We start from the raw sequence: 15,149 nt of genomic DNA on the forward strand, positions 1-15,149 counted from the left end.
AGGTGGAATTATATAAAACTTATATATCATAAATTCCTTATCTGAACTAGACTCGAACCATCAAACCCTGAATTCACAATCCAACACCTTATCCACTAAGATTACCATGACAGATGCTGGTAAGGTTTCAAATCTTTTTCATATGTTGCACAACAAGAGGTAAATGGGGCAGGGGCAATAGAAGTGGTAACATTATCAACGATGCAATACAAGGGAATTATGGGTAATCTGTCAGAACTGCATTCTTTGTTCAAGATAACATTCCCTCACAACAAGATAGGTTTATCTAAATTCCCAATCCTCCGACCTGAAGAGTGTGTGCTTGCAGGATCCTCAGGTACAAATGCTGTCTGTGTGTGTACAATCCACCAGAATGTTCAGTTGCTTCTGAAAAGTATTCATATGAAAGGAACTTACCGTGATCTGATTAAACTAATAACTTGTAACATACATAACAAAGTTTGCATACTCCGTCTTTGTGAAAAGTTCCCTAGCAATCTTGTCCTAAAAAATATATCCAACAAAAATTCCCATATGACTTTGATCCTGATGAACCAATCCAGTACAGACAATGCATAGCAACAGATAGAGTAAATATGGTTGTTGAAGTAAGCATTTTCTCTGAATTTTGTGATTTACTAATACAAAAAAATTGAGAAACTCATTCCACATTCATTTAGCAAAAACACAGTCTTCTTACTTGAAAATGTTAAAAGAGTACCTGGATAATGAATCAGTTATACTTTTATTGGATTTCAGTGAAAAGTACTGTACTGTACTTTTCACTGAAATCCAATAAAAGTATAGTTTTGCAATTCAAGATGAGCCCCAATGTTTTCGTTGGAACACAAGTAGCTGTACACTTCACGCTGCAATGGTATATTACAAGAAAGATGAAAGACTTTCAAAGTGCTTCTGCCTAATTTCTGATGATATGGATCATGATTTATCTTTCGTTTACCAAACTCAAAAGATCATAATCAATTTCTTGAAAACTGAGCTCTCTCTTTCACGTGTTAAAACTGTAGAATACTTCTAAGATGGTTGTGCTGCTCAGTGCAAGAACCGCAAGAATTTTATTAATATATGTAATCATGAAGCAGACTTTGGTATGCAATGTAAATGGTCATTTTTTGCTACTAGCCATCCAAAATCTACTTGTGATGGAATTGGGGGTACTTTGAAAAGGATGGTTACCAAAACCAGTTTATAAAGGCCATTGAATTGAAATTAACCACTGCATCACAAGTGTTCAACTTTTGTAAGGAGAATCTCAAGGAGATTACTGTTTTTTTTTTTTTTGTAACAAAAGAGGGACTAGTTCAAGTCCGAAATGATCTCACTGAACGGTCTGAAAATACAAAAACCATTCCTGCATGCATCAATTTGTGCCTTTGTCTACATATTATGAAATTGGAGCAAAGCGATTAAGTTCTGATACGGACTACAGTATGATATTTGATATATTTAAACCTGTTGTGAATCCAAATTTCAAGGCAAATTCTTATGTTGCTTGTGTGTATGAATCTTTGTAGTATGTGGGTTTTATTGAAAAAGTTAATTATGAAGAAGGTGATACTACAATAAAATTCATGCATCCACATGGGTCCTTTCCATCATTTTATTGGCCTGACAATGACAGCTGTGAAGTTCCATTTTCAAACATTTTGTGCCAAATTGATGTTAGCACAGCCACAGGATTCTTACATGAGAATTGAAGCCAAACTGTTTCAGTTGTAAAAGTTGCATTTTGTTCACATTTTCAGAAATGTTGTGCCTTATACTTCTATATTTCTCTGCCAAAAAGTTGATATCATTTCCTCAGTAAGGGCATTGTGTTCTCATTGCTATATACAATTTTCAGCATTTTCTAAGACACTTTGGATAAAAAAAATAATAATTTCCAATAAATGCAAAAAAAAAAAAAAATTCTAACAAGAGGTAAAAATGTCGTAGTAATTTAAATATGCAATTTTTATGATCTTCAATATAACTCTCAGTTACAGAGAATTTTAATAAAAATCCACTGATTATATTGGAAACTGTTGCATTAAGTTATTTTAATTTTTTCAACTGCTGACATGCGACTACATTCATAACAATATTACTATTTTATGCTTCAATGACTTTACAGATTTCAATACAATTTTAAAGGAAGCCATTCACTGAGGTATGTAACACACATCCAAAGTTTCAGCAAAACTGGAAACAATGGGTGACATGGTCTGGATGAATTGACATGGAATGATCCAGTTGTTGCTCCAAACCAGTTTTACTGACAGAGCTGTTGCCAGTTTGCACCATAGGAGGATGGTCTATGTACACCAGTGATAAGATGAGATGATAGAGATTTGCTGGGATGCCAAAGTGGAGCTGGAGTTCTTGGATTATAAGCCTGCCCAATACAAGTCATGAATTGGGGGTACGCCAGGGACCGAACCTGGTTCTACAGAACTATGAGTCCAGAGCTCTAGCCAATGGACTGCCATGGCAGTTTCGATTGTTATGTTGAAAGTATTTGCAAGCAGAAAGTAAGACCACATGTTTACCAGTGTATAGGCCCATTCCACCTTACCCCATTATCTCCCCCTACCCTATTATCTCCTGGCCTAGTTGCCTCATAAGTGGTGTCTTCTTGGTATCACTTGTGAAGTCCAGATTTGTCTTCGGAAGTTGACTAAACAAAGTCTATTCCTTCGGCAGGTAATAATTACATAAAAAATTGTGCCTACTTTGGTTCACTTCTGAAGAATAGTTTATAGGTAAGCTTAGAGACGTTAGTTTTCGCTAATTAGCGATAAAATCGCATGTTGCACTTAGGTGGTTGAAGTAAAACATTTTTATTTGTATATATCAGAATATTTTATGTATAATGCCAATTTAAATAGTGAAACAAACGAAATTTGTTTACAATGCGAAAATCTTTAGTATTTGCAGTATGTAATTTTTTGTTCTTTCCACATTTACCCATATAACGCAAAGCAACTTTAATATAATGAACCAAGGAAAATAGAATAGAAGGTAGAGGGCCACGTGGAACATCCCCACTGCTCGTGACGTCATCTGCCATCAAGGCTGAGACTTGTGACATGCCTCGTACTATGGAAAGCAATGCACCAAAGATATTTATGGCACTCATAAAAAGATCATTGTGATCCCAAACAATTTTTCAATTATTGTAGGCTCTTTACAGATTGTGGAGCACTGTTAAAATTCTTTTTTCTTTACAATGGGGATATGAAAATAATACAGAATGACTCTCTAGGAAGAATATTATGTTATTGTGCTCACATTACATAGTTTGCGATTTTCTTAATTTTCTTTGCTTTTTTATGGCTATTTGTAGACAATTCACTTTTTCTGCCCTTGTTGGCGTTTGTTGAGGGCTTTCATGATGATCGAGTTGTGGAGTATCACTCATTAACGAACGGATCTATAGATCTACTAGAGATCTTTTCGTTCAGTATATTAGCTAATGTTTGTGCTACGTTTTTGAACTTGTTTAATGTAGTCCTCAAAACTTTTTTCAAATTTGTAAACCACACCCAACAGAAGGGCGAATATTTCTCCGTGAAAGACACTGTAACCAAATCGGATTTCTTACTTTCACAGTTTTTTTTTTTCTTCATTATAGAAGAGTTTGTTTGCAGTATATATACACACAGATATTTCTTCTTCAATCGATACAAAAGATAACTGGCTAACACTTCAATCAATTAATGTTTTCATAATTATTTACATTAAGACTTCGATTTTACTGTCATTGTTAACTCCGCCCGTATGTTAAAAATCTTCTGATACTGCTGAACTAACACTTTTTCCAGTTTCTGAACAAATCCAGTGTGTAGTAAATGATTTCTCATTAGTTTCAGCGCATGCAATATATTAAACAAATCCAGATTCTACGCACAGATGTCACACCGACAAGGGCAGAAAAGTAAATCGTCTACAACTAGTCGTAAAGCAGCAAAGAAAATTAAGAAAAATCGCCAAAAGTGTAAAGTGATCACAATAACATAATATTCTTCTTAGAAAGTCATTCTATATTATTTTCATATCCCCATTGTAAAGAAATAAGAATTTTAACAATGCTCCACAATCTGTAGTCCACAATAATTGAAAAATTGTTTGGATCACAATGGTCTTTTTGTGAATGCTATAAATATCTTCGGTGCATTGCTTTCAATAGTACGAGGCATGTTACAAGTCTCAGCCTTGATGGCAGATGACGTCATCAGTGGGGATGTTTCACGTGGCCACTACCTTCTATTCTATTTTCCTTGGAACGAGCTGCAGAGTTGAAATCCGATGGTTTGTAGTGCCTAATAGTAGGCCTATATTAATCTGAAAATATTGCGACTGTCAATAAGTATCAACGAAAGGATGAACTGGTGAAGCACTGCCAGTTGGAAAAGTACATGAACTGACGTGAAGTCATAAACAAAAAGAAGCTAGATTGGCAACATTTGAAGAAACAATTACGAACGCGAAAAAGTGAAAGAATAAAGTTATTTATATTGGACACCTGAGTCATTCCACATCAGACCAGACACATTTTTGACCTCATATTTTTATAATTGTTTGAAAATTTTTTTATGATTTCTCACGGTAAAAATAAGAGACCCATATTTTTTTGTTGGCCCCAATTCTGATTATTTTGAGATATATACAACATCAAAATTATTGAAAAATTGCACACATTGACATATATAAATATTCGTTTCTCCCATTACATGTATCGTATGAAATCGAGGTTAGTCTCATTTGGAAGGTTAAATATATGGCTTTTAGCCTGTGTATATTCACTTTCCATTTTTATGTATTCACAGTACTTTATGCCATAATTATTATATAAATCTTGATATTCATAATCTTCGGACACTTAGAATACCATTTTTAAGTTATCACCGTGTTCTTCATTTAATTATCCTTAAGTATGCCAAATTTCGTAGTGGGAAAGCAATAAATGACACAGTAAAAAAATACTAAAGAAATACGCGTGCAGAGCTCTGTTGCGCTAATCTTAATCCCTTGCAGCACCACGCCGCCACACCGTTAAACTGCTGAAGCCTACAAACTGTCAATTGTTGCCTTTGTTATCACCACACTGGCGACTGCCAGTCATTTTTGTTTACGTCTGCAGAAGCTTAGCTGTGTTATGTAATACTTAAACTAGGTCCAAGGCAGAATGAATTCTCTTCAGTTTGTTCCGAGATTTTTCAAACGTTCGGGCATTAATAACACAGTACTACAGTATTACTGTGAGTGTGTATGGCATAGTTTCTCTTGCTTTTAGATGGTGCAATTACTGTGTAACTTAGTCACAATGAATAATGTAACACAGCCTAGACATTATCAGTGTTTTATTCTTTCAAAATAAGCAACCACAGTCGTAGGTTTACGAAAGGGAAATTAAGGTGCATGACTTTCAACATGTTTAAAAAATTGAACATGCAACACATTAATTTGTCATACAATCTTAAGATTTGTGAAAATTGTCGTAAGAAAATTTTGTTAATGTCAGATGTTGGTGAATCAAGTGCCATTCAAATCAGCAGTGTTGATATCTAATGTCCAGTAATTCAAGTAATTCAGAGGTGTCAGTGATGGACATTGATAAGTTGAATGGAAGTATGGTGTCAATGGGGGAAACACCAATTCAGAAGAAGAAATTATCACAGAAGAAGTATCCCCAACAGAAATATCAGAAAATAAAACAAACGCTTAAGGAAAAGATTTTTCGCGTTGAGAAAAAGTAGAAACAACACCAGATGAGAAGAGTAGCAGTGACATAATTAATAAGCTAGCAGAGTGTTTCAGGAACACTATTCACAGAAAATTTAAAATTCAGGTCTTAGCTGTATTTAGGACTGGCCATACAGTAAAATTAGGGAACACTTTGTCTCTGTGTGTGCTCATCATGAGAATGTAAAGTTGTTAATTATTGATGGTGGAAACATTGCGAAATTGATAGCCAATCTAGAACTGCCACTGAGAAATTACAAAGATATGATTTCACAAATTGTATGTAACCCTGCATCCCCTGATTGTTATTTCAGAAAGTGTAAAAATTGTCCATCAACAGCAGACTTAATTCAATATTTACAGGAAGCATTTCAAACAGAAATGATAGATGTAGTCAATTACAAACAATGGGTAACTATTGACCGAACTAATTTAGAAATGTTGCACTCTTTAGTAGAAGAATTTTTAGATAAACTTTCGACCAAGTTAGAAGCGCTAGCTCCTCAAACATTTATTGTTTAGCAGCAAATTGTGTTTCTGGCGGAAAAGAAAGAAGGTCTCCAGGACGGTGAATACCTTGTAATTTGTGACTTTTCCGAAAATTATGCCTGCGTGATTCAAGACTCAGTACAGGGTGTTCATTGGAATAAAAATCAGGTCACACTCCATCCCTTTGTAATTTATTTTAAAGACAGAAGTGAATTAAAACTTAAAAACTTTGTACCAATTTCAGGGTGTCTTAAACACGAAACAAATGCTGTTCACCTTTCGAATGACAGTTAATACGGTTTCTGAAGAACGAAATAGGAAATGTGAAAAGAGCTATTTATTTTTCTCATTGGGGCTAGTGCCCAATACAAAAAAAAATTTGTAAATCTGTGTTTTCACGAAGAAGATTTTGGCGTAAGTGCTGAATGGCATTTTTTTGGAACTTCACATGGGAATGGCCCTCGTGTTGGGATTGGCGGCATCACTAAAAGACTAGCAACAACAGCAAGTTTTCAGCCACATCAGGACCCCATTACGACACCAAGAAAATTGTTTGAGTGAGCTGAAAAGAATATTAGTGGAATTCATTTTCTATTTTTCACCAATGATGAACATAAAAATGAATGTGACTTACTGCAGTCTCGATACGAGAGGGCAAAATCAGTAAGTGGCATGAGAACACTACATGCTTTCATACCGGTCTCAAAATCTGAAGCACTAGTTAAAGATTATTCTTTGTCTCACGAAAGTAAACGTGTATTTATCCGAGTTGCTGAAAAGTATGTTTCAATTATCCAACACGGTTGATTTGTTTTTGTGTGTTTTAACTTAGTTTTGTGGAATTTTATGTTAATAATTGTGCTTCAAAAGTGTTTACATATTTCGTAAGTCGATTTTATGGTGTATAACATACTGACACTGTGTGTACACACGTATCCATACATAGCGACGCGGTCTTGCAGTGATGCTCCTACTCAACAGCATGCGCCCAACTGGGTAAGTTAATTTATCGCAAATTCATTTACGTATATCCCATTCTGAAATTTTGTACGCATATAGTTGAAAAACTAAGGAATGTAGTAATATTTTTTATATTTCGAAAAAAGTGTCCGAACTTAAAAAAAAAAGGCATTTTAAAAATATATTTTCGAGAAAAAAAATACAACATAAATTTTTATGTAATCGAAGGCCAGATGTGTTAAAAGTATATGTTTTGAGCTTTAATATGAGCCGAATTTGAATAAATTGCGTTAATTAGTAATGGAGATATTACAGTTTATATATAAGAGTGTGCACACTATTACATAAATTTTGAATTTAAATACTTTTCGAAAGAATCAAGTTTTATGAAAATAAAACTATACGTATACTTTATTTTTGTTCTTTCAATCGAATAAAAAAGTTTGACAGAAATAAAAAAATTCAAGGTTAAATTTTCTTTAAATGTGTCCGGTTTGACGTGGAATGACTCACCATTGAAACTTTTGTGAAGTACAATATTCCTATTGAAAAATTCGATCATCCCAAAATGAGGGAATGGTTGTCGAAATAAGTTCGCGGTAATGGTGTTTGACCTCTGCCAATAGAATTCGACATTTACCACTACTAGGAGAAAAGAGAAAGAAGACCTGAAAGAGATGTGTTTCTGTTTTATAACTAAACCACAGTCAAAAATAGAAAATGAAATCTATACGGCAGTTAACATATTGCTCAGGCCACCAATACCATCAACAATACTTAAATTGAACTAGGGGCTTCCATAGTACTATAGTCAATGAATAGCGTTTTTATTGTGCAAATGTCATTCTAGACACAATTAAGACTTTTGACACTGATCAAGAAAAGTTTGTGGCTGTAGTTACAGATTCAGCAAGTGTGTAACAACATTGAAAGACCTGATGGAAAGACGTGTGACACCAAAAATAAAACCATATTTTGCATTTTAAACAGCTATTTTTTTTTTAAATAAAACCATTTTCAAACACCTAGGCCTATACTTATAAGGCTACAACGCAGTACAGGATCCACCAGTCTATTCCAGCATTTCTCAAACTAAGGGTCGCGCCCACCATGCAGGCGATGTTTTAGTGGGTCGCGGAATGACCCGTCAGGTCTACAAAACATTTTAAGAAAAGTTTTTTTTTAAACTTATCATTATCAACATTCAATTAACTTTTCAGCTTGCAGTGAACATAGGAGTAGTAAACCTGTCTGTTTTCAGTGAATGCAGGACTGAAAATTAATACAGCACACCTGCAACAATGGGAGATAAGTGCATTCGCCCTTTTTAATTTAATTGAGATCCGTAGCAGAGTATTTGTAGAGCTGAGACGAGATGTTATGGCACCAACCTGCGCTAAGTTTTAAATTGCCGGCCAGCAGGGTAGAGGAGTGGGGGTTGTTTGGGTTACGGTTCTCAAGCTCAGAGCGGCAAGCATATGCGTTTCATCTCTTTCCAAAAACATTCGTCTTATCTTAGTATCACCATTTTCCTACTCAAGAGTCCCAAGGTACCTAATGAAATTACGCCCGCTATTCTTATTCTCCGTCCGAATAAGACGACTGATCTGTGCTGGAATCAGATGTCCCTAAGTTTATGGTAATGTTCTCCAAAATACTGTCCATCGCGTGCTCACTTTCAATGTAATTGTTCTCTACTTTCTTCACATAATCATACACTGATATCCATTCTTGGAAGAAGTGATTGCAGAGTCGGTCTCTGCTTATGGGTAGCGGAGAAATTATAGAGGAGTCTTCTTATGACTTTCTCATCAAAACTGTCTACAGCTGCAACAATCTTCTTCTTCGGCTGTGATTTTTCCGGACTGGAGAAAGAATCTGCTGTTCCTGCCTCAATATTTTCCCCTTCTTTCCTGATTCTGCCAAGGTTTGCTTTGAAATACCAGTGGCAGCCAGTACTCTTGCACAATTCCATTTTCAATGGAATGGTATTCCGTTTACAGCCTCTTCTGACATGAATTTCCATACATTGTATGCTATTTCATGTCCTTGACTATGAACTATTCTATGATTTCACACTTTAGACAATGCCATAATGAGGGCGGTCAGAAGAACAATGTTTTCAGTATTAGCAATAGCGGTAGTAGCAGAACGATCTGAACACTCGGAATGCTAGTAACCAACTAACCCAACACCCCTGCAGTTTAGTGTGAGGGCGAGTCCAACCAAACGAACTAAAATGCGTCCTTTGCGCCGGTGCCATAACTTCTCGTCCGGGCTCTATTATATAATTCTAATTGACAAAAGTCAACAACGAGTTTTAATCAGTTTGAAATTTAAATCCAATAATGGGGAATAAAACATTACTGCTAATAAAATTAAATTTTTCCTCGTAGTCTCCTGATGTGTCTTTCTTCTTGTGTTTGTGATTTTATATAAAAATTAGTTACTCAGTCAACCCTTGTTCAAGATTTAGTGAGTGTGTTTCCGTCTTAATACTTAACAATAGATGCGTGACTTAAATCGGTAACATTAAAAAGAAAAGTATACTCGAGTAAAACTACGATCCCGGGAGTCATAGTGAATCAAGTGTCCCTGCTTCAAGCTCTGACATAAGTGCGACTAGTTCGATGATTGACACAAAAAGAAAGAAGTAATATCAGCGTAACTTTCGAGGAATTTCACTTTTGTTGATGTCATACAAAATTTTGTCCAATATTCTTCTGAGAAGATTAACTCTGTACATAAATGAAATTATTAGTTTTAGGCATAATAGATCGACTATTCATCAGATTTTTTTGTATTCGACAGATACTGGAGAAAAAATGAGAGTATAAGGGTAAAATACATCAGTTATTCATAGATTTCAAAAAGGCATATGACTCGGTTAAGAGAGAAGTTTTATATAATATTCTTATTGAATTTGGTATTCCCAAGAAACTAGTTTGATTAATGAAAATGTACAGCAGAGTCCGTATAGGCCAATTTCTGTCATATGCTTTTTCAATTCACTGCGGGCTAAAGCAAAGAGATGCATTATCACCTTTACTTTGTAATTTTGCTCTAGAATGTGCTATTAGGAAAGTTCAGGATAACAGAGACGGTTTGGAATTGAATGGGTTACATCAGCTCCTTGTTTATGCAGATGACATGACTTTGTTAGGAGAAAATCCATAAACTATTAGGGAAAACACGGGAATTTTACTTGAAGCAAGTAAAGAGATAGGTTTGTAAGTAAATCCCGATAAGACAAAATGTATGATTATGTCTCGTGACCAGAATATTGTACGAAATTGAAATATAAAAATTGGAGATTTATCTTTGAAGAAGTGGAAAAATTCAAATATCTTGGAGCAACAGTAACAAATATAAATGATACTCGGGAGGAAATTAAAAGTAGAATAAATATGGGAAATGCGTGTTATTATTCGGGTGAAAAGCTTTTATCTCCTGCTCTCTAAAAACCTGAAAGTTAGGATTTATAAAACAATATTACCGGTTCTTCTGTATAGTTGTGAAACTTGGACTCTCACTTTGAGAAAGGAACAGAGGTTAAGGGTGTTTGAGAATAAGGTGCTTAGGAAAATATTTGGGGCTGAGAGAGATGAAGTTACAGGAGAATGGAGAAAGTTACATAACGCAGAACTGCATGCATTTTATTCTTCACTCAACATAATTAGGAACATTAAATCCAGATGTTTGAGATGGACACGACATGTAGCACATATGGGCGAATCCAGAAATTCATATAGAGTGTTAGTTGGGAGGCCAGAGGGGAAAAAATTGATTTAAGAGAGGTGGGATATGATGGTAGAGACTGGATTAATCTTGGTCAAGATAGGGACTGATGACGGGCTTATGTGAGAGCAGCAATGAACCTCCGGGTTCCTTAAAAGCCATAAGTACTAATATACTGCTTTTATTATTATATTATGCTAATTGTGGCACCATAATACCATATGATCGATTTGGGCCCAGCATAAATGCATGTATTCTGGACCATAATTCTATTTAAATTAACTAGGAAAGGGGCATATTTTAAAGTTTTTTTTTTTTTTTACATACGGTACAATTGTTTGTCACTAATATAATAAAATCAATGGATAGTTTCATTAACTGAATCGCTATACACCTTGACCTTCCTTTGCTGCTATATATACAATGGGTGGACCCTATAATGCATCTGTTTTACTTGTATAGTAACATATATAACACGTTTCACTTTCATTGAAAACCCTGAAGGAACAAAGGTTTCAAATGGATTTTTCTACAATGAAGGCTCCTAAACTCTCGCATCATGGTGCACACCATAAGTCTTACAATAATAATTAAAGTTTCCGGTACATCAATTTCAACTGATTCCTCAGTAACTGGCCCGAAGAAGTGAACCACCGCCACATACTTTTCCAAAAGGATGATGATTCAAATTTTGGATTAAAAGATTGGGGAGGGGGGGGGGGGTTAGAATGAGGGAGAAAAGCTGTCTAATGAAATGAAGAAATCAGGTGTAAATTTTAAGATGCCATTATTATTGTCACTTGAATCTACTCCTTGTCTCAGTTCTCTCTCTCATCTCTTGTGCTTTCTTAATCTTGTTCTATGAAGTTTTTGTAAGCAGGAGGGAGAAGTACATAAAACTTATCTATCACATATTCCTTACCCGAGGTAGACTCGAACCATCGAATGTTGGACCCATCCACTAGGCTACAGTGACAGAGGCTGATAAAATTAAAAATCTTTCCCCCATGTTGTCATCTCGAGAGGTCCGAGGGGGGAGTAATGGAAGGGGTAATGTTATCAATGATGTAATGAACGGGAATTATAGGTAGTAAGACGAAGGGATATCATTGGCATAGGTTCGGTATAATCTAGGATTGCTTAATTGTGTGAAGTAAACAAATCAACACATTTGAACTGAAATTCAGAATTACCCGTCGGATAATGTACTTATGCGTTTGTCAACTGTGAAATGAAGCACAGGTAGGAGGGAAATCTTGAGGTACCGGTATATCCGGGCAACATTCAAAACATAACACTTCCGTTCTCGACTTTCGCATGATGTCATTGTTTTACACGACTTAATCCCCATTCCAGTTTGACCAGTAGGTGCTTCTGCACACTTTGAAATGAATGCTGTCAGGCTATAGGTGAGATTGTCTACACCGAATATGGCGGAGCTATACAGCAGTGCTTAAGCACATACAGGTAAATATTTTTCGATTGTTATGTTGAAACTATTTGCATGCGCAAGGTAAGGTCGGGTGTTCACCAGTGTATAGGTCTAGGCCTACATCTCGCGCAAGGCGATAATTAATAAAATATATTGCACCTCCTTTGGTTCACTTCTTTTGAACAATTAATGTTTCTTTATAGAGTTGTCTGAAACAAAGCTCAGTTACCGATTTGTGGACACACATTTATACAATATCATCATTATCCGACAAGTAGGTCTGTTAGACCTCAGTGGTCTGTTACGGTATCTAGTCATTTATTTTTGTCTGCCAAGTTTATATGATGGCATAAGTTTTGGCATTGTTGGGATTCATTCTCAGTTTCCATTTCCTTGTTATGGACATAAAATATATAAATTCAGACTGTGAGATATGTACACAGACATAACACATGCAGTGAATTAGTACGGTTGGTTTACATCAGACTTCATACGGGTAGCTATACGAAAACTCATGGAATTTCAGTGGATGCTCAAGTTTTATACTCTTCCAGGCCAATCTTGGATACTGCCCCACACCACGCACGGAACTGACGTCTGATTTAAGTGACGTTAAGTCGATGTATGTATCAAGGTTAGTGGATTAGTTGAGGGGTATTATGTAAGTGATGTGAGGACGAGGAATGTGAAAATTAAGTACTTTTTCTCTCCCGTGTGCAGTGTGGGGGGGGGGGGGGCAAAGAAGTTTCACCCTTGAAATTAATAGCAGAAACAATATGACATTTTATATCAAAACGAAATAATGTGAAAGCACTAAATCTTGCGCCACACGATTTTATAAGCGAAATACTTACCCTATGTCTTCCAACGCATCTAAAATATCATTTTCCATATTGCAGTGTTTACTGAAGTTACTTCAGATACTGCAAATTAAGAACTAAAACCCCTTTAATAAATATCCTCCTTATTACATTACACAAATTCCTCTAAAGTAACTTTCAGCTGTCTGTACCAAAAATTTGTCAATGATCTCCAAGCTGGCAAGTGTTAGTACCGGCTTAAACAATTGAACATCGAAATTATGAAACAAGTGCGTTTAGAAATAGTGAGGCATAGTTTCTACGAAGAGGAACTCGCGACAGGAATAGTTTTGCTCACCAACGAGGCCCGTAAAGCCGGTTAAGGCCGGTTACACACTATACCGAGAGATGTGTAATGTGAAATGTGCGCCGAGAAATGCGTCAGATCGAAAGCATTGTTTAAATGGAACATCACACACTACAACGAGTTTCTCGCTCACCTCGCGCGAGGTAATCTCATTTCTCGTTCTGATCGCTAGCCTAGCGAATTTTTCAAGACACATTCGACCTCTGTCAACGATTATGATTACACACAGATATCGCTAAAATATTTTTCAGCTGTTTTAAATTCATAAAATAGCAAAATTGTTCTAATATGTCAGAACGGCCATTGAAATTTATCGGTGTCATACAAATAAGTATGATGCACGAGACGATAACTATAATAATACTAAATTGAAGACGTCGTCGGAAAAAGGAATGTAACATCGTAGATAGGAAAAGAAATTTTAAAGCATTTATTTATAACAAATTATTGAACTCAATGGCTGAATAAATGTTTATCCCTTTTTAGTGAAATGATTGTGATAGTAAATAAAGCACTAATAAAATATGCTCCTGAAATAATTTTCCTCTCTATTGAAACATCAATTTACAGTTTTGTTCGTTATGTCCAAATTCGGGGGAGGTTTTCAAATAAAAGAAGAAAATAAATATGGAAGAAGATAACCGATTTAATCAGACATTAATTAGGTTAGGTTTCTAATTTGCAATTCCAATAAACATAATATTGGCTACGAATGAAATTATGACTTCATGATCACATAATACTTAGCAATGAAAAGATATGATTTTTTTTAAATAATTGAAGTAAACTTTATTGTACATAAATAAATACATTATAGTTGGGAATAACAAACAGAAAAAAGAAAACAAAAGAAAAAAAATAACTTGACACTTGTTTATGGGTACTGCCCACTGGCAATCCCAAAAGTACCCTATATGATTTTATATTAGATATTACTGTATGTATTACTTGCTAGTCAACACGATAATTTATTAAGGATTCAGTTTTCATCATTGTAGGCCTACTCATGATGAAAGGGTTGCATTATTGGACTGAAGAGAATGCTATTCCTGGTCATGAAAAAGTGAACAGTACCATTCCGTTTCGCGATAAAGTGAAATACAATTTCCTACATGCCGTTTAATATAGTGAGGGAATAACGGTATTTCTCCAGAAAAATTACACCAAAGAAAGGCACAATTTTCTTTCGTTTCACTAGCTTCCACGAGTTGTATAATATGATAAAAACATGTTTTTGGTTTGCAGCCACAAAATTAAGCTGGCTACCGCGCGACACTAGCAACTATTTCTATTCTGCACTCTTGGTTCGATTATACATTTCTCGGCGCTGTGTGTGGACAATGCTGTCTCGCCTCGCTCGCGCATTTCTCGGCGCACATTTCACATCACACATCTCTCGGTATAGTGTGTAACCGGCCTAACACACTATACCGAGAGATGTGTAATGTAAAATGTGTGCCGAGAAATGCGCGAGCGAGGCGAGACAGCATTGTCCACACACACAGCGCCGAGAAATGTGTAATCGAACCAAAGAGTACAGAATAGAAAATAGTTGTCAGTGTCGCGCGGTAGCCATCTTAATTTAACCTATCATTGTATTTTCATGGTGTAGTCATGG

At 35.6% G+C, this 15,149-nt stretch overlaps 1 protein-coding gene across 1 annotated transcript in view; it reads right to left on the minus strand.

Annotated features, from left to right (window-relative positions):
- Window positions 1-13,445, minus strand: part of LOC138696431 (protein FAM98A) — a 30,980-nt gene extending 17,535 nt beyond the window's left edge. The window contains exon 1 of the mRNA XM_069821402.1: window positions 13,219-13,445. Within this exon, the coding sequence (XP_069677503.1) occupies window positions 13,219-13,256 (38 nt within the window). The 5' untranslated portion in view covers window positions 13,257-13,445. The remainder of the gene's footprint in view (window positions 1-13,218) is intronic.
- Between the last annotated feature and the right edge of the window lie 1,704 nt (window positions 13,446-15,149).

This window comes from Periplaneta americana, chromosome 3, assembly GCF_040183065.1.
Source record: "Periplaneta americana isolate PAMFEO1 chromosome 3, P.americana_PAMFEO1_priV1, whole genome shotgun sequence".
In the NCBI taxonomy this organism is placed as follows: Eukaryota; Metazoa; Arthropoda; class Insecta; order Blattodea; family Blattidae; genus Periplaneta; species Periplaneta americana.